This window comes from Schistocerca nitens, chromosome 4, assembly GCF_023898315.1.
Source record: "Schistocerca nitens isolate TAMUIC-IGC-003100 chromosome 4, iqSchNite1.1, whole genome shotgun sequence".
NCBI lineage: Eukaryota > Metazoa > Arthropoda > Insecta > Orthoptera > Acrididae > Schistocerca > Schistocerca nitens.
The window spans coordinates 941,157,610-941,177,857 of NC_064617.1; the positions used below are offsets into that span (position 1 = coordinate 941,157,610).

Consider the following 20,248-nt stretch of genomic DNA (forward strand, 5'->3'; position numbering starts at 1 on the left):
GTGACAGAGACGTGTAACCAATGGAACCCCATATCATCACGCCTGGTGATACGCCAGTATGGCAATGACGAATACATGCTTCCAATTTGCGTTCACCGCGATGTCGCCAGACACGGATGCGAGCGTCATGATGCTGTACACAGAATGTGAATTCATCCGAAAAAATGACGTTTTGCCATTCGTGTAACCAGGTTCGTCGTTGAGTACACTATAGCAGGTGCTCCTGTCTGTGATGCAGCGTCAAGGGTAACCGCAGTCATGGTCTCTGAGCTGATAGTCCATGCTGCTGCAAACATCGTCGAACTGTTCATGCAGATGGTTGTTATCTTGCAAACATCCCCATCTGTTGACTCAGGGATCGAGACGTGGCTGCACGATCCATTACAGTCATGCAGGTAAGATGCCTGTCATCTCAACTGCTAGTGATACGAGGCTGTTGGGATCCAGCGTGGCGTTCCGTATTACCCTCCTGAACCCACTGATTCCATATTCTGCTAACAGTCATTGGATCTCGTCCAACGCAAGCAGCAATGTTGCGATACAATAAACTGCAATCGCGAGAGGCTACAATCCGACCTTTATCAAAGTCGGAAACGTGGTGGTACGCATTTCTCCTCCTTACACGATGCATCACAACAACGTTTCACCAGGCAACGCCGGTCAACTGCTGTTTGTGTATGAGAAATCGGTTGGAAACTTTCCTCATGTCAGCAAGTTGTAGGTGTCGCCACCGGCACCAACCGTGTGTGAATGCTCTGAGAAGCTATCATTTGCAAATCACAGCATCTTCTTTCTGTCGGTTAGATTTTGCGTCTGTAGCGTGACATCTTCGTGGTGTAGCAATTTTAATGGCCAGTAGTGTAAGTACATACCACAGCTTTATCGTTGTTTATAAAGGTGGATCTCAGCAAAAGAATGTCCTCGGTTGTCCAGCCGTTTTTGACGATAGGGTTTTCAAAGTGCGTTTTCTGGAACAGTTTACAGATTAAGATACGGAGTTATAGGGCATTATGATGGCACTCGAGAGGATTCACAGACATCACTGTACAATGTTTCGTCTGTTCTGACTTGCTTAGTGCACTTCAAATATTTCACCAAATGTATCCAGTAGCCCAGTTGATTCAGCTCAGCATGACTTCTTACAGCGGCTCCAACACCGTGTCAAGGAGGTGATATTTTGCTTGGTAGCTGGCCACATCAGGATACACGGAAATGACATGGCCGACAAAGTGGCCAATGGAGCATGTTGGGATGTTATCCATCAATGTCCCATCCCATTGCACATCGTCATTCATTTTCTGACAGACCCATCTTGCATCAGTGGGATACTGAATAGTTGAAGGTGACAGGAAACAGTGTGGTTGCTCAAATCGACCACACAGGCATGGTGGACTTCATGTCAGCCTCACCATTGGAAGGGGGTTCTGTTTACCAGGCTGCACATTGGACATAGCCCTTCAACATGTGGCTTCCTCCTCCAGCAGGAGCATCTACCATTCTGTGAAGTTTGTGACGTGCCACTCTTAGTTCAGTGTATTTTGGCAATGTGTGTCTTGTATGCTGATATCAGGGCAGCCCTCAGTCTTGATGGAGATATGCCCACCATTCTCGCCGAAACTGATTCCAGTGTTAGAAGAGTGTGACGTTTTGTGAACTGTCAGGTTTCATCCTTAAATTGGCGGGGAAGGGAGTCAGACTTCAGTGCATCATAAACTGCTCTGCATGTGGGGACAGTCTTCGTATGCATGCATGAGATTGGCATGCTGACTTTTCGTCCGGGTGCTGATGACCATGATGTTGAATGCCCCTCACCTAAAATCATCATATGTGCGCACTTAATTAGTCTAATCTTGTCCTTGCGGTCCCTATGGTAACAGTACTTAAGGGTTAGTAGAATGTTCTTAGATTCTTTATTAAATACTGTTTCTCAAAACTTGATATGTGGACTTCCATGGGAAAGTTTGCATCTATCTTCAAGCGTCTGTCATTTCAGTTTCTTGGCATCTCCGTGACACTCTGCCATGGGTCGAACAAACCTTGACAATTCGTGCTGCCTTCACGGTATACATTCACTATCCCTTGTTAGTCCTATTTGATGTGGGTTCCTCCCACTTGAGCAGTATTTTAGGATGAGTCACACTAGTATTTTATATGTGATTCTCTTTGCAGATAGCATTTCCCTAGTTTTCTATGAATGAACTGATGACTGCCACCTACTTTACTATGACTATGCCTATGTGATTGTTTCATTTCATATCCATGCAAAATGATACACCCAGGTATTCGTATGAGTTGATCGATTCCAGTTGTGACTCATTGATATTGTAGTCATAGATACTACACTTTTTTTCTTTTTGTAAATTACACAATTTTACAACATTAAACATATAAAAACAAGGTGCCAATCTCTGCGCCACACTGAAATGTTGTCAAAGTTCAACAGAATATTTGTGCAGCTCTGTTACAAACCATACTTCAGAATAAATAACCCATGATCCTACCAAGAACTCATCAGTCCAGTCAAAACTTTCATTTGGTACTACATGTAATCATGCTTCCGATATTAAGCATGGGTGTGGTACTTGTATAATGTAAAGAGATTTAGTTATTTGCTCATTCTGTGTCATGACTTAACAGCAGTGAGGCATGTCAATTTAGTCCACCTTTAAAATCTAGTCTTTATTATAAAATATCAACAAAGTTAGGTAATGAGTATGCTTCTAAGTTTAGTAACATGTTAAGCTATTTGCACTTGGGTGTGGAACATTTCTTAAATGGTTGAAATATGTTGAAATTAAGCCTTTGTTTAAGAAAGAAAGAAGAAAATACAATCCAGTTTCACTTTTTCCTGCTTTCTTGAACATTTAAGACCTGCCCAGTCCACCCACCCACCATTTCCTATTCCAGTCCTGTGACATGTTTATCGTGCCCCATCAGGGACCGGACCAGCTGTGAAAGCAACCACGTCATTTGTCATGTGTGCTATAAATCGTTGCACAGCTTTTTATATTGGCATGACCCAGCCCGATAAACCAAAGGACAAACAGGACCCTACCAAAAAGAAGAAAAAGCAAAAGGAGAAGGACATAGAGACAGAAAAGGAGTTCACCACTGCACCTGAAGATGATGTGGAGCATCTAGAGTCCATTCAGGAGCTAGATGTTGCTTGACCCGCAGCTCCTATGGAAGTTGATCAGGCTACTTCGCAATTGGTGGCGGCGAATGCTTCTAAGGCGTAACCTATCGCGCCCCCCCCCCCCCCCCCCCCCGGTTCTTTCATGTCTTCACAGTCAGATACCATTATCCTTCAATGGAATTGCCGTGGCTTTTTGCACCACCTTTCTGGGTTGAAACAGCTTTTGTGCCACTTCCATGCCACTTGTCTGGCCCTACAGGAAACCTGGTTTCCTGTTCGGCGGACCCCCTCCCTCTGTGGCTACCAGGGTTACTATAAGAACTGCGTAGAATATGACAGGGTGTCTGGCGGTGTCTGTGTTTATGTTGTTGCCACTGTTCCTAGTGCCCCAGTGCCACTTCACACAGCTCTCGAGGCTGTGGCTGTTAGAATCTGGGCTGGAATGGAGCTTACCATCTGTTCCCTGTACATTCCCCTGGATGAGGTTGTCCCTCTTGCCGACCTAGGTGCCTTGTTCGCCCAGCTCCCCCCGCCATTCCTCCTTTTGGGGGACTTTAATGCCCACCACCCTTTATGGGGTGGGGCACAGATCTCGGGCCAGGATAGGAACGTTGAGGCTCTCTTGGCACAGCAGGACATTTGCCTCCTTAACACTGGTGCTCCCACATATTTTAGCTTGACTCATAGCACATACTCAGCCATTAACCTCTCTCTTAGTAGCTCAGGTCTTCTTCCATACCTCAGTTGGAGGGTCCACGACTACCTCTGTGGTAGCGACCACTTTCCTTTCCTGGTTTCTCTTCTTCAATCCCAACCCCCTGACCAGCTGCCATGATGGTCTCTTCGTGGAGCTGATTGGGCAGCCTACACCTCCGCTACTATGGCCATTGCCCCGCTTCCTGGTGAAATTGATTTGGCAGCGGACAAGGTCACTATGGCCATTGTTTCTGCTGCCGAGGCAACTGTCCCCTGCTCTCCAAGCACTCTAAGGTGTAAGCCAGTCCCTTGGTGGACACCAGAGATTGCAGAAGCTATCCGGGACCGCCGGCGAGCCCTACGACGACACCGGCGTCATCCTTCCCTAGAGAATCTGGTTGCCTTTAAACGGCTGCAAGCCCGGGCTCGGCGGTTAATCCGGTGGAGCAAACAGGACTGCTGGGAACGATATGTTGCCACCATAGGTTCTCGCACCTCCCCATCTCAGGTGTGGTCACGGGTTTGGCGCATTTTAGACTTTCGCCCTCATGCGTCTGTCCCTTGCCTTTCTCTTCGGGGTACACTTTGTACTCACCCAATCGCCATCGCCGAACATCTGGCAGAGTACTTCGCTCGTATTTCCACGACAGCAGGCTACAGCGCAGAATTCCACGCCATTAAAGAGCTGGCTGAGCATATGCAGTTGTCGTTTCGCACGCACCATTGGGAACGATACAACGCCCCGTTTAGTGAATGGGAGTTCCAAAGTGCCCTTACAGCTTGCCCCGATACCTCTCCAGGTCCAGACCGAATTCACAACCAGTGTCTTCGCCATCTCTCAGCGCACTGTCAGGTTGAATTACTCGCCTTGTTTAACCGCATCTGGACAGAGGGCGTTTTCCCAACTCATTGGCAGGATAGCGTTACCATCCCGGTGCTGAAACCTGGTGCAGATCCGCTGGTGGTTGATAGCTATCGCCCTATCAGCCTTACCAACGTTATGTGCAAACTCCTGGAACAGATGGTGAGTCGGCGGCTCATGTGGATCCTCAAAGCTCTGGGCCTCCTAGCCCAGCAACAGGGGGGGCTTCCGTCAGGGCCGCTCAGCGATCGACAATTTAGTCTAGCGAGAGTCGGCTATTCGTACAGCTTTTACCCGGCGAGAACATCTAGTTTCTGTTTTCTTTGATCTTCGGAAGGCATACGATACCACCTGGCACCATCATATCCTTGCTGCGCTGCACGAATGGGGCTTATGGGGTTCACTTCCGATTTTTCTATGGAATTTTCTCTCCAGTCGCTCCTTTTGGGTTAGAGTTGACACTTATTTTAGCTCTGCTCATATTCAGGATAATGGTGTCCCGCAGGGCTCGGTTCTCACAAGGGAACCTCCCCATTGCACCCCCCTCAGATTTAGTTATAAGTTGCCACAGTGGATAGGCCTTGGAAAAACTGAACACAGATCAATGGACAAAACAGGAAGAAGTCGTGTGGAACTATGAAAAAATAAGCAAAATATACAAACTGAGTAGTCCATGTGCAAGATATGCAACATCAAGGATAGTATAAGCCAAGGAGCACCGTGGTCCTGTGGTTAGCGTGAGCAGCTGTGGAACGAGAGGTGCTTGGTTCAAGTCTTCCCTCGAGTGAAAAGTTTTTCTTTATTTTCGCAAAGTTATGATCTGTCCGTTCGTTCATTGACATCTCTGTTCACTGTAATAAGTTTAGTGTCTGTGTTTTGCGACCGCACCGCAAAACCGTGCGATTAGTAGATGAAAGGACGTGCCTCTCCAATGGGAACCGAAAACATTTGATCGCAAGGTCATAGGTCAACCGATTCCTCCACAGGAAAACACGTCTGATATATTCTATACGACACTGGTGACGGCATGTGCGTCACATGACAGCAATATGCTGTCGACCCACCTAACTTGTACACTTTGGCGAATGAGTAAAAAGATTCTTCTACCTTGCCCGATTTAGGTTTTCTTGTGGATGTGATAATAGCTCCCAAAAAAGTGATGAAACTGAAAACCTAAGAGTTTGTCACATAAACTGCAACAAATGAATGCAACAGTTTCACAGTCGCACAGTTTTCCCTGTGCTCTGTCAAAACATATGTTTTTAACGTTTTCAAATTTTTTCGTATGTAGACCGTCAAATCCTGCATATGTCCAAGCAAATCTGAACATGTCCTGGAATTCTGGAGAGCGAAGTTGATTATATAAAAAATTGAACTTTTCACGCGAGGGAAGACTTGAACCAAGGACCTCTCGTTCCGCAGCTGCTCATGCTAACCGTGGGACCACGGCGCTCCTTATCTCACACTATCCTTGTGTTGCATATCTTGCGCATGGACTACTCAGTTTGTATATTTTGCTTATTTTTTCATAGTTCCACACAACTTCTTCCTGTTTTCTCGATTGATCTGTGTTCAGTTTTTCAAGGCCTATCAACTGTGCCAACTTGTAACTAAATCTGAGGGGGTTGCGATGGGGAAGTTCCCTTGTCAGTGTTCCCCTCGTTTTGGCGGCGATTAATGGTCTTGCGGCTGCGGTGGGCTCATCGGTCTGTTCCTTTCTATATGCCAATGACTTTTGTCTTTATTACAGTTCCCCAAGCATCAGTGTCACTGAACCGCGGCTGCAGGGAGCTATCAGTAAGGTACATTTTTGGGCATCCAACCATGGTTTTCAGTTATCAGCCTCTAAGACCCGAGCGATGCATTTCTGTCATCGTTGAATGGTCCACCTCCATCCAGAGCTCCTTGAGGAGACGCATCACTTCCTTGGCATGCTGTTTGATGCTCAGCTCACTTGGACACCTCATCTTCGCGAGCTGACGGCACCTCAACATCCTTCGCTGCCTCAGCCACACCGTTTGGTGGGCTGCACGAACAACCCTCCTACAGCTCTACAAGGCCTTAGTCCAGTCCCTTCTCGACTACGGGAACGTGGTGTACGACTAAGCAGCACCTTCAATGTTGCAGATCCTCGACCCGATTCTCCATTGTGGCGTCAGACTGGCGACAGGTGCCTTCTGCACTAGTCCGGTGCCTAGCCTTCTTGTAGAAGCTGGAATCCCTCTCCTTCGATTCCGCCGACAACAGTTGCTCGCGTCATACATCGCCCGCGTCCATGCCTCGCCCGACCACCCAAACCGGAGGCTCCTTTTCCCATCTTCTGCACTCCCCTCCCCACAATGGCGGCCTAGGTCGGGTCTCCCGATCGCGGTCTGCATTCGTTCCCTTTTCTCGTCACTCGAGTCCTTTCCCCTTCCACCATCCTTCCGGCCCTCTTCTTCTACCCTTCGGTCCCTCCCTTGCTTGCGGCTTTGCTTGGATTTGTCCTGCAACTCGAAGTCCTCCGTTCCACCTGCCAGTGTTTGTCAACAATTCCTGGCTCTTCTTGCCTCGTTTCGCGATGCAGATGTAGTCTGCACCGATGGTTCTGTGGTCGATGGACGCACTGGGTTTGCTTTCATCCATGGCGACTATGTTGAGCAGCATTCCCTGCCTTGTGGGAGCAGTGTTTTCACTGCAGAGCTGGTTGCTCGTTATCGTGCACTCGCTCACCTTTCCTCCTGTCGTGGGGAGTCATTTGTCATAAGCAGTGACTCCCTGAGTAGATTGCAAGCACTTGACCAGTGTTTTTCTCAGGACCCTTTGGTGCGCGGTATTCAAGATGCTGTTTTTGCTCTTGCCGAGTGTGGTTGTTCAGCGACGTGTGTGTGGATCCCGGGCCACATCAGCATTCCAGGAAACGAACGTGTCAATCGGTTGGCCAAGCAGGCCACCACTTCGCCACCCCTGGAGCTTGGTCTCATGGAAAGAGACCTCCGGTCAGCCCTACGTCGCAAGGTCCGCGATGTCTGGAGCTCTGTATGGCCTGTCTTGAACATGCCAAATATGCTCCGCATGGTCAAGTCGTCCACGGCCATATGGAACTCATTCTTGAGGGGCACGTGTAGGGCCTCAGTTGTTCTCTGCTGTTTCCGAATTGGACATACGCGGTTGACCCACAGCTATCTCCTTTGTCGTGAGAACCTGCCCAAGTGTCGCTGTGATGCAGGGCTGACAGTGGTCCATCTTCTGATGAACTGCCCCCTTTTAGCCCCCTTGCGGCAGTCCTTCAATTTACCAGCTGCACTTCCTTTAATTCTAGGTGACGATGCCTCTATAGCTGACTCAGTTTTACGTTTTATCCGTGCAATTGGGTTTTATCACTCGCTCTAGTGTGGGCACTCTCGCATGATTTCTCAGGCTACACCCACTCCAGCGACTTTTAATTGTAACGTGGATACCAAAATAGTGTCTGTTATGGTAACAAGTTGTGTTGGTATCTCTATCTATGCTTTCCAGCTGGAGGTTCTTCGTTTGTAGTTGAGTGGTTGACCTTTTACCTGATCCATCAACCACTGTAGTCTGTTTTACCCTAGTCAACTATTTGCTCTGCTCCTTTTACGTGTCCTCTATTTTGTGTTGCTGCAGTGTTCATTTTAGCTCTGTACCCCTTGGTGTTTTCTCCCTCTGGGTATACTGTATAGGCCTTTTACTGTATAGGCCTTTTACAAGTATGCCTGTTTGGAACAGGGGACTGATGACCTCGATGTTTAGCCCCCATCAAACCCCAAAACAACCAACCATTGTTCATTTCAGCATGTGCCACAGTCTGCAGTTGATTCCATCTTCTTTCCTCAGTAGCAGCCAGAATAGCTTCATCATTGTGTTGAATGAGGTACCAGGTTACACACTGAGTGCACTTGCTGTTCTTGCCCATTTATGGTTACCATTTCTTTAAGGGGTACCATTATTTGCCAAACATTGAAGTGCCAACAACAATTAATAGACTTTTACACTTATGTGTTTACTTCTTCTTGAAATGGCACACAGCAGCTTTCTCCCGTAGGTGAAGTGAGACTCACTGAATCAGTTCTAATTTAAAAAAAGCACCTTGAACACGCTGAGTTCTTTCTAGTCTCTGTCACCCCAGTAAGGAATACGTAGCTCTACCATTGATATGCCACTCACAGTCATCTGGACAAATAGTGATATATTCCATACTTCCTGTGGAGGAGATAGGATCCACAGGAGGTGATAGTACTTGAGGTATCTTGTTTAAGTTGATGCATCAGATAAGAGGACAATTAAGATGAGAAGACCATAAAATCTCAGTGGGGGTGAATGACTAGCTATTAATTACCTTTAGGAGCCAAAGTGCTAAGTACTTAATGGAAAAAAAAAAGAAAAATCAAATTTATCCTAGCTTTTGGACTTGCTGGTCCCTCCTCAGGGAGAAAAGGCTTGGTTGAGGAAGTTTAGAAAGGGAGCTAGGTCATTCCAAAATCCCAGATGACAGTGTCCAACTTCTTATGAGAGTGAAGGATGACATTGATAATGTGGAATACACTTATGATTCTGGAACTTCGGAAAGTTTTTGTAATTTTATGTATGAGGTTGGTTTGGTAAGTCTGGTAAATTTCCATGAGAAAATGTAACATTTTTGTTGTGTCATCATGGGTGGTAATCTTGATGATTCCAAGGATCATATCTAGAATTTGGACAATGTACAGCATACAGTACATTGTTGACAGCCATCTGGTTTGATCACTCTGTCAACCGTGACTGCAAATGAAGGAAACTGAGTTTTGTGCTGTTATCAGAGATTTTCATTTGAACAGTTGTACTACTACACATATCAAAACAAAGCTGGATGAAGTTCATGGGGACTCTGCACAATCATTGAAGACCATTTACTTTTGGGTTAGTGAAATTAAACGTGGTCAGACAAGAACTAAAAATGAAGTATGCTCTGGCCGTTCAATTGAGGTCACCATAAAAGAAACCATTGACAAAGTCCATGATATGGCAATGGAAGACCGCCGAATAAAAATTCATGAGATTGCTGAGACGCTAGTCTTCTCAGCTGAGCAAGTGCATAATGTCCTTAACCCTAGGACTCACTCTGCTAAAATTTCCCTAGTACTCCATCTGGGGTCATACATGACCCCAATCAATATATAACTGACTGTGTGTACTAATCATTCAGAGAACAACGTACTGTCGTTTGTTACTGTTTGTTTACATTTTATTTATTATTTAGACACATTTCACAGCTTTTTTAACAGGTATGTACATAGTAGAATTAAATTACATATGGCAGAGTAATTAAATATCAGAAGTTACAATATTACTCTAAGTCATAATTTGTTTCACTCATAAATGTTTCACAATGGCTTCAAATTTACAGAAAATGTGATGAACAACTCAACAGGAAACATAATTCTAACCGGAATCCGTACCATAGTCATCTGCACATATTTTGCAAGTAGTAACTATTTCAAAATGTTCCTTGCAAACAAATATGTTACACTTTTTGCATGTTGAACTGTATTTTGTGTCCTTTGATCGGGGGCAAATGGAGCATCTGCCTCGCTTTCTCTTCTGATTGTCGGGTATTACGTCTGGATGTCCATTGTCTAACAGATCATCAAACCCACACCGTTTGATACTGCTAATAATATCCTTATTCCTTGCTTGTGGTAAACTCAAACGACGTTCCACTTGGGGCTTTGCCATTTCTTTGGCCAACTTCATTAGAAAAAGACGTCTCTCTGTTTTTTCAACAGTAACACAGAAGAGTCTGTAGGCATTGAGTGCAGCTAGATCGACAAGATCATAAAATACCGCTAATGGCCAACGTTTTGTACCCTTTTTCACAGAATAGTAAGAGCTCATTTGATCAAGCGTATCAACACCTGACTTTGTTGAGTTGTACTACTTCTGGTTTTCGTTTCAAGTTGTTTTCTTTGGGCACTTCAAATGATTGATGTTGTGTTGACAGGAGTAGCACAGCCTTATTTCTTTTTGGAACATACGAAACTAATAGGGTTTTACCACTGTATGCAAATCTGGTAGTGCATTCTTCCCTAATTTTCGAAGGCATAAACTCTTTTGGGACTACTTTTCTTGTAGAACGTAGAGTACCTACAAGTGTCAACTTCATTTTCAACAATTCTCGCCAAGGTTATAGCTCGTGAAAAAATTGTCAGTGGTAATATTCCTACCACTGCCAGCCAGATGACGCACTAAATCTAAGACCACTCTCTTGCCTTGATTCACTTCTCTCACATCACCACTCCTTACAGGGTACATTTCAAGATTTGTCAGATAACCATGATCACAGTCTACTGCGCACCATATCTTGATGCCATACTTTCCTGGCTTTGAAGGAATGTAGACCTTGAAACTGCACCGCACTGTATACGCAAAGATGTTCATCAACAGTAATGTTGCTGGAAGGTATAAATGATGTTTGACATTGCACGGCAAACAAATCAAATATTTCCTGTATAGTTTCAGCCTTATTTCCAGTCCTCTCTTTCCTTTCAAGTCTTGTAATGCGGTCGTCAAAACGAAGTGAATGCAGAATGTCCTGATATCGCCTCCTCGACATAGTAGCACGGAATAGAGGAGTGCCATATTCAGAGTCCCAAAATTCGTCAATAGGTTTCCCCCGGCTCTTCTGTACGCCATACAGAATCAGCAAGCCTAAAAATGAAAGAAGCTCGCATCTGTCTGTATCACGCCAATCAACTAATTTTCCAGACACTTTCAATTCATTTCCTCGTTGATTTGTGAACTGAACTATTATATCCAGCAATCCATTAGTAATAAACTGTCTGAAACAGTCAACAGATGAGCTAACACTAACTGTACTAGGAATACCTACAGATAATCGTTGTATGTTACGGATTGGAAATCTACGAATTGATGGTTCTTTTGTACTCCATGCAATATCCCGACCCCTGCTTACCAGTACTGCACTTTCATCTTCTCCACTGTCATCATTTTCAGCAAGAATATCATTTTCTTCTAATTCATGTAAACAAATTTCATCACTTTGGTCTACCTGTGTCTCTGTTCCATCATCTTCGGCGTCACTACCTTCTGAATCACTACTGCTACGAAATAAGTCTTCCATAGATTGTTCTACACTATAGCCAGGAGCAAAACGTATTCCATCCATGCTGAAATTACACTGCAACAACAAACGTACAACAAACGTGCATACGAACTTCCAGTTTGAGGTTAGTTCTGAGTAACACCTGAATAACACCTGTATTCAGTGTTACCAACTCAAAATACCTGAGAAAGAGATTGATAGTTGATAATCTATACATTCTATGAATGTTACATATAATCTATCTGGGGTCATAATTGACCCCAACAGTAGTTTTTGTTAATTATTGTTTTAAATGTTGCGTCAAGCGCTCTAAAAATTTTTGTAAGAGAACTACAATACTGTGTGGTAAAAGTCATAAAATTCTGTATTTTTACAAGAAACAGAAATATTATTTTATCCATAGTAAAGATGATTGGGGTCACCTATGACCCCAGAGTGAGTCCTAGGGTTAATGAAGAACTGGCTATGAAGAAGCTGTGTCCTATGTGTATGTGGGTGCCACGATTGCTCACATTCAAGCAAAAGTACATGTGGCACAACATTTCAACACAATGTCTAGTGAAGTTTAATCACAGCCTGCAAGATTTCATGCACCAGTTTGTGACTGCTGAAAAGTGGAGCCATCCGCTCACACCAGAGTCAAAATGGCAGTCAAAACAATGTACATAATCTGGTGAAAATGCACTGAAGAAGGCAAAGACCATTTTGTCAGCTGGTAAGGTGATAGCCACTGTTTTAGGGAGTCCCAAGGAATAATTCTAATCGATTACTTGGAAATAGGCAGAACCGTAACTGAACCCCCATAATGCTTCATTATTGGAAGGTCTGAAAATTGCATTTGACTGAAAAAAGACAATGGTTGGCACTTGAAAAAGGGCTCTTTCACCAGGATAATGCCCCATCCCACACATCAGCAATAACAATGATGGAAGTGCATGAATAGGGCTTTGAATTGATTCCTCATCCACACTATTTATCAAGCTTGACCCCCCAGTGACCTTTTCCTGTTCCCTACCTTGAAACTTAGGCTTGCTCAGAAGAAATTTTCATCAAATGAGGAAGTGATAGTTGCAATCAATGAATATTATGTGAAATTTGACACATCCATTTTTCTGATGGGATGGAAAAGCTGATGGATCGCTAGACCAAGTATTTATCCCTGAAAGGAGACTATGTCGAGAGGTAAGGTGAGTTGTTCATGAAACAAACATTATTTTCTTGCTTTGTACCAGACGTACCAAGTCACTTTTGTATATCAGTCAGTGGTACGTATAATTTCACCTCCTGTTGGTAAGTCATTTTGTCTCCTTATTTTTATTGTAGCCTTTATGGTTCTAACTGAATGTATGTAAAAATTACTTCTGGAAAAAAAGATATTTTTATCAGTAGATTTACAAAGGATATTCAGTCTTCAAATTGGTAAGCACTTGCAAATATTTCTGTCAGGTTTTATGGTGCCAACCTAAATGTTTGACAGATCCTCACCAAGCACAGATTATTCTTAAAGACCACATATATTAGGACTTCTTCCCATTCTGTTTGCATTTTATGGAGTGTTGGAGGACTGACAACTTGAAAACATCTATGCATAATGTAATTAGTCTAATCTTTTCTTCATGGCCCTCATGAGACTGATGTGCAGGAGTCTGCAGTATATTACCCACAAACGGTTTGTTCCTGAAACTTTGCAGTATGCTTTAACAAATTGATTGATTGTACTTGTGACTTGCTGATAATTTTTTGTGTTATGTGAATGCAAAATTTTAAATTTGTGAACATTTATAACAGTTTCCAGTTTTCGCCACAGTTTGAAATCTTATTAAGTCTTAGTATAGCTGGTTTATGTGCTTCATTATATGTACCTGCATCATCTGCGAAACGTGTGAGATCTGAGATTTCTGTTAATAGTATCTATTACATCATTAATATGCAACATGAACAGTAATGATGAAGAAGTGCTTCCCCTGAGGCAAGCATGGAGATATTTCTACATCTTTTGATGACCCTCTATCCAAGATAACACGTTGCTTTCTCCCTAGCAACAAATCCTCAATTCAGGCACAGATATAGTTTGATACCTCATATGCTAATGCACAAGGCATTGAATGTAAGTGGCAAAAGGAGAAAATATAAAAATACAGCAAATGAAGCAAACAAAAGGGAATACTAGTGACAGAATAATTAGATCGATAGGAAGTGCAAACTGGCAAAGCAGGAAAGGCTAGACAAGAAATGCAAGGCTGTAGAAGCATGTCTGATGATGGGAAAGGTAGATGTATTATGTAGGAAAGTGAAAGAAATGTTTGGAGAAAAGAGAAACAGCTGTATGAATATCGAGCTCAGATGGCAAGCCTGTATGTAGCAATGAAGGGAAAGCTGAATGGTGGAAGGAATATATAGGGGGCCTGTATAAGGGAAACTAACTTGAAGACAATATTATAGGAAGAGAAAGAGGAAATGAATGAAGATTAGGTGGGAGATATGATGCTGTGAGAGGACTTTAGCAGAACTTTGAAAGACGCAGGTCGAAAAAAGTCCCCTGGAGTAGATGACATTACATCAGAGTTGCTGCGATCTTTGGGAGAGGCAGACATGACAACTATTTTGCCTTGTATTGAAGATTTATGAGACAGACAAAATAACCATAAAACATCAAGAACGGTATAATAATTCCTGCTCCAAAGAAGGTAGGTCATGACAGGTGTGAATATTGCCAAACTGTTCATTTAAAATGTAATGGTTGCAAAATGCTAATGCCTATTAATTACAGATGACAGAGAAAACTGGTAGAAACCAACCTCAGAAAACTGGTAGAAACCAACCTCAGGGAGACCAGTTTGGGTTTCAGAGAAATGTAGGAACACGCGAGACATTACTGACTGTCCACCTTAGAAGATAGACAAAATAAAAGTGTGTGGAGAAACTACATTGCAGTTAAATAAAGAGGGCTTGAAAGAGGAGCAATGGTTGAGGGGGAGTGAGACAGGATTGTAGCATCTCCCTGTTGTTATTCAGTCTGTACATCAAGCAAGCAGTGAAGGAAACCAAGGAGAAAAGTGGAAAGGGAATTAAAGTTCTGGGAGAAGAAATAAAAATTTGCAGTTCGCCGATGACATTGTAATTGTCAGTGTCAACAGGGTACTTGCAAGAGCAGTTGAATGGAATGGATAGTGTCTTGAGAGAAGGATATAAGATGAACATCAGTAAAAGCAAAACAAGGATAATGGAATTAAGTTAATTAAATCAGGTGATGCTGAAAAAAATTAAGTTAATAAACAAGACACTAAAAGTAGTAGAGGATTTTTGCTATTTGTGCAGTGAACTAACTGATGGTAATCAAAGTAGAGAGTAAATAAAATGCATTTGGGCTACAACACAAAAAGCATTTCTGAAAAACATCTAATGTAAATCTAAATGTTACGAAGTAATGTAAATCTAAATGTTACGAAGTATTTTTTGAAGGTATTTGTTTGGAGTGCACCTTTGCTCAGAAATGATACATGGATGACAGGCAAGGAAAGAATACAAACCTTCAAAATGTGATGTTACAAAAGAATGCTGAAGATTAGACATGTATATTGAGTAACTAGTGAAGAGGTACTGAATTGAACCGGAAAAAAATAAATTTATGGCACAGCTTGACTAGGAAAAGGTACACATCTTGAAGCATCAGGGTATCTTCAGTTTGGTAATGGCAGGAAGTGCAGGGTTATAAAAGTAGTAGATGGAGACCATGGCTTGAATCCAGTAAGCCAGTTCAGATCAATGTAGGTTACAGTAACTGTGCAGAGATGAAAATGCTTGAAGAGGATAGACTAGTATGGGGAACTGTATCAAAGCAGTCTTCGGACTAGAGACCACGACAAACTCTGCCTTATATAATTGTGTTCTCATTAATGTGCACTGGTGTGGTACTGATTAAAATGACATTTCAGCAGCCAAGAAATATGGCAGCCACCTGCTTCCCTTTATCGATGGCTTTCGGGGTGTTATGTTAGAAAAGTGCAAGTTGAGTTTGGCAAGATCGTCGTTTTTGGAATCCATGCTGGCTAACATGGTGAAGGTCATTCTGTTTGAGATACAACTTTTCATTTGAGCTCAGAATAATTTCTAAGATTCTATAACTGATGAATTGTCAGTGTAACTGTATGGTAGTTTTGTACATCACAGCTGCAGCTCACTTGTACGTGAGCATAATCAGTGCTTTCTTCCAACCATTGGGGACAGTTTTTTGTTTGACATATATACAGTGTATTATAGTTATGGGAGGAACTAACTAACCTGCAGATTCTATTTAGAATCTGGCAGCAGTTCCATTTGGCCCCAGATCCTTGTTCAGTTTTAGTGATTTCAGTGTTAACTCAATGTCACTGACACTAAACATTGTTCATCTTTGCAGTTATAGCAGAGTAAACTGTGACATTACTTGGGTGTTTCCTCTGTAAAGGAACATTTGAAATGAAGTTCAGTGTATCAACTTTTGCTTTCCTACCCTCAATTTCCTTATTCTTGTCATCCATGAGTTTTGATACCCTAACTTTGAAGCCACAGATAGTTCTAATGCATTAACAGGATTTCTTTAGGTTTTGTGAGAGGTAGCTTTAAGGTTCTATTATGGCAGTCACTAAATGCTTAAAAAATTCACCTTATTACAAACAGATTTATTATATATTTAAGTCCTATGGTTATTTTTACATCTGTTATGCAGTAGTTGCTGTTTCTTTCGCTTTTTCTTGAGACTGGAGGCTCCTTCCCATCATGGAAGTGATCCACTAGGTAAATAACTTCTAAACATGACCCACAGTTCCCCACATGCTCCTGCCCACAGCTAAAATTTCTCAGTTCCTCCTTGAGATATGACTATTTTACTGAGTATTGTATCTTCCTACATACTTTATTGCCCCCCTTTGTTCAGACAATTTCCTCCTCAAACACACACTCAGTTACAGTCTCCTCAGTTACAGTCTCCTGGCTGACTATATTGTTCCAGCATTGAAGTTTATCTGGGCCAGGCAGCAGCACCGCAACAGTTTAGTTCGGTAGGACACTGTGTATTTGTGCATACATGCATATGTTTAAATGCAAGTCTTGCTCTCAGAGTTTACTATCAGATTTTGATCTATCAAAAAGTGTTGGATTGGTTACTTAATAAACTTTAAGATCAAAACATTTTTAGAACAAGCAAACTTCTGGACTCCTTATGAGAAATATGGTCATGATCTCCATTGCAAAAGTGTTTTTTGAGGTCAGAAAATGTATATCAAATGCTACTGATTGTTGATAGCACTGCACTGACTCCACACTTCTCTTATATGTCTCTTGAACAATTTTTCCTCTCATCATCTTTTACTGAAATAAATTAGATTGTTATTTCTCTGATTTTTCATTACCCTGAATGCCTCATTACAGGTTAAAAAAGTGGGGAATGGATTCATACCTCTATGCTCCAAAAGATGACTACAAACACAGGGCATACTGGCGCGAGTTGTATACAGTGGAGGAAGCAGAACATCTTACGAGTCTTATAACTGCAGCAAAAGAAAATGGAATCACTTTTTATTATGCTCTTTCTCCTGGCCTGGACATAACATATTCTAGTGCCAAAGAGGTAGCTGCTTTGAAGAGGAAACTTGAACAGGTTTGTATGTCTCAAGAGGATACCACATTGTACGCATTGTGTGTGTATTAGTAGTAACAATATCAGGAAATAATGCCACTGAAGAAGTCTTTGTAGTTCGTCAGCATTCACCTTAAATTAATTAGGTAAACCATTTTGGCCCGATGAGCATTTGAAAATACTATTTTAAAGCGCAGGTTCAGTGTTTCGTTACTGTACCATGTGCTTGATCTTTTGAGAACTTCTACGTTATGAAATACACATCATTAGGAATTGTACTCTTATTTGGAAAAAGACAGGTACAGTTTGATGCCCAGCAATGAATTTTCTGTAGCATTGAAATAGTTTCTCAGTTGATCCTTTTTTAACTCTGTATGCTCTGTTACCTGTGCCATCTTTTTCAATGGGAAGTTAAACTTTACCCTTTCTTCCAGGCCACCCAGTGGAAGCTATGGCTTGGTAACATATGGCTCATAGCATCACAACTTTCCATCTGTAACTGAATCTTCAAGCAACCAAATGTATTCAGTATAATTAGTTGTTAATCTGGGAAACTGACAATATCATATGTACAATGTTCAGTGATAAATAGCATGTTTGATAAAGGGAATTGTATTCGGCTTATTAGAAGGAGGTGTTGGTGATTACTTCAATGAAAAAAATTGTAGTACTTTAAGTTAATTAAAGTGGACTAGATGCCAGGGTGAAGTATTAGAAGTGACAAATTAAGTACATTGTTCACTAAATTTCATTAATTTAATAGCACCATGAGATTTTCATGGATCAATAACTAAAAATGTTGCATTAGTGGTGTAATGTAAATATTACATAATGGTGCTAAAAAGTAGTTTTTAAAATCATGGGCTTTACCGGTGTTCACTAAACTTCTGTATAAAAATCATAGAAACTAAAGGAGATATCCCCAGCAGTAAGATAAACTTTTTGAAACTATCTCTACTATGGTATATTACTTGACTTGCAGTAGAGTCAAAAAAAGTAGTAATGAGTAGATTGATTATGTGATCCAGTGGACAGTGATATCTTCACGTGCAGAAAGTTGTGGGGGTCAAACCTTGCGAGGTGATTGAAATTTATTTTTCTTTTTTAAATCTTTTTCAAAATAACTTTGATCATTAGTTTTATTCAATTAAGTGCTTTAAATGTAATTTTATATTTTTATTCCATTGTCATATCATTTTGAATATCATATGAACTTCTTCATTTACCCTCATATTTCTTTCTATCCATTCTTTTTCCACTTGGAATTTTTGTGAATGTGAATTCAATTATATTTATTTGTTTTGATATTAGAATATTTGAAAATACTTATCTATCAGTTAAAAAACAAAAAATGAAATAATCTATTTATGAGGGTCACTCAATAAATAATACCCCACATTTTTTTCTCAGAAATATTTATTGTTAAGAGTCAGAATTTGATGACAATGTACATCAACATGTCTTGTCCATGTCCTATTTTTCTGTGTAGTCTCTGTCAAGTTCTATGGCCATATGCCAACATTGTGGAAGAGCATGTATTACCTGCTGGTAAAAGCTCTTGTCCTATAGGCATAGCCATGTTTTCACTGCATGACAGACACTCTCCTCATCTTGAAAGTCTGTTCCCCGTAAAGAATCTTTAAGCGGCCTAAAGAGGTGGAAGTCCAGGGGGGTCAGGGTAGATGAGGCAGTGATGTCCAACCCAATTTGGCGATGTGTTCCCGGGTTCTCGGACTTGTTTCTGGGCATGCCTTATTGTGTTGGAGCAAGGTTTCTGCTGGATCCTTGTTTTATCGAACATGTTGGGAACCGTTCTTGAGTTTAGGCTTCACATATGCCTCTGAATTGATGGTTAACCTACTTTTTATCACATCCATAAGAATGACACCATCACAATCCCAGAAGACTGTCACCATGACATTTCCTCCAGAGGGTATTGTCTTGAATTTCTTCTTCTGTAGTGAATGAGGATGATGTCACTCCATGGACTGCCTTTTTGTTTCTGGTGCAAAGTGGTGCACCCAGCTTTCGACCAACGTAACGATCCATGACAGAAAGGCCTCTCCGTCGGTCTCAGAACACTCCAACAATTCAGATGAAATGGCCTTTCTTTGAATCTTGTGGTCCACTGTGAGCATTCGTGGAACCCATCGTGAGCACCTCTATGAATATCCGAGAGTCTTGATCACTGCAGACGCACTTCCAATGCTGGCCGACAACTGTAGAGCCAGTTGTCAAGTTGTGATAACGCTGGTCGGCACAAATAATGGTATCCACATGATTCATCATGTCTGGAGCAGTGGCTGTGACAGGACACCATGAGAGTGGATGATCATGGAGCTCTGTTTCTGCATTTCCCGACTTTCTTTACCCATCGCCCAACTGTACTCCTTTCAACTGCAGCATTGCCATGCACTGCACAAAAATGTTTATGGATATTCACCACAGTTTGTTTTTCTGCACACAAGAATTCAGTAACAGCATGCTGCTTGTAACATGAGACGTATGTAGGCGCCATTTTGACGCTGTATTGTCATCTGCCAGAATGGTTTGAAGCTTCACCAGCGCACAGAACAAACATCAAATTTGAAGCACCAACAAGGATTTCTGTCATTGTATATTAAGGGCTTTTTTAAAAAATTTGGGGCATTACTTATTGAACAATGCTTGTATATTGACTGTGCTGTGGTTTCAAAAATGTATTTTTTGTTATGCAATGTGCATTTTTTTTGAATGATAATCATCATACAAACATTTAAAACAAAGCCTAAATTCCTATTGAACTATAGACAAAATAACACATATGAAGATTTAATCAAAAGAGGAAATTAAATC

The 20,248-nt window shown here is 41.9% G+C and overlaps 1 protein-coding gene across 2 annotated transcripts in view; it reads left to right on the forward strand.

The window, feature by feature from the left end:
* LOC126253578 (protein O-GlcNAcase) overlaps positions 1-20,248 on the forward strand; it is a 150,194-nt gene that overhangs the window by 42,618 nt on the left and 87,328 nt on the right. For both annotated transcript variants that reach the window (XM_049955003.1, XM_049955004.1), the window contains exon 3: positions 17,206-17,434. In XM_049955003.1, the coding sequence (XP_049810960.1) occupies positions 17,206-17,434 (229 nt within the window). The remainder of the gene's footprint in view (positions 1-17,205; positions 17,435-20,248) is intronic.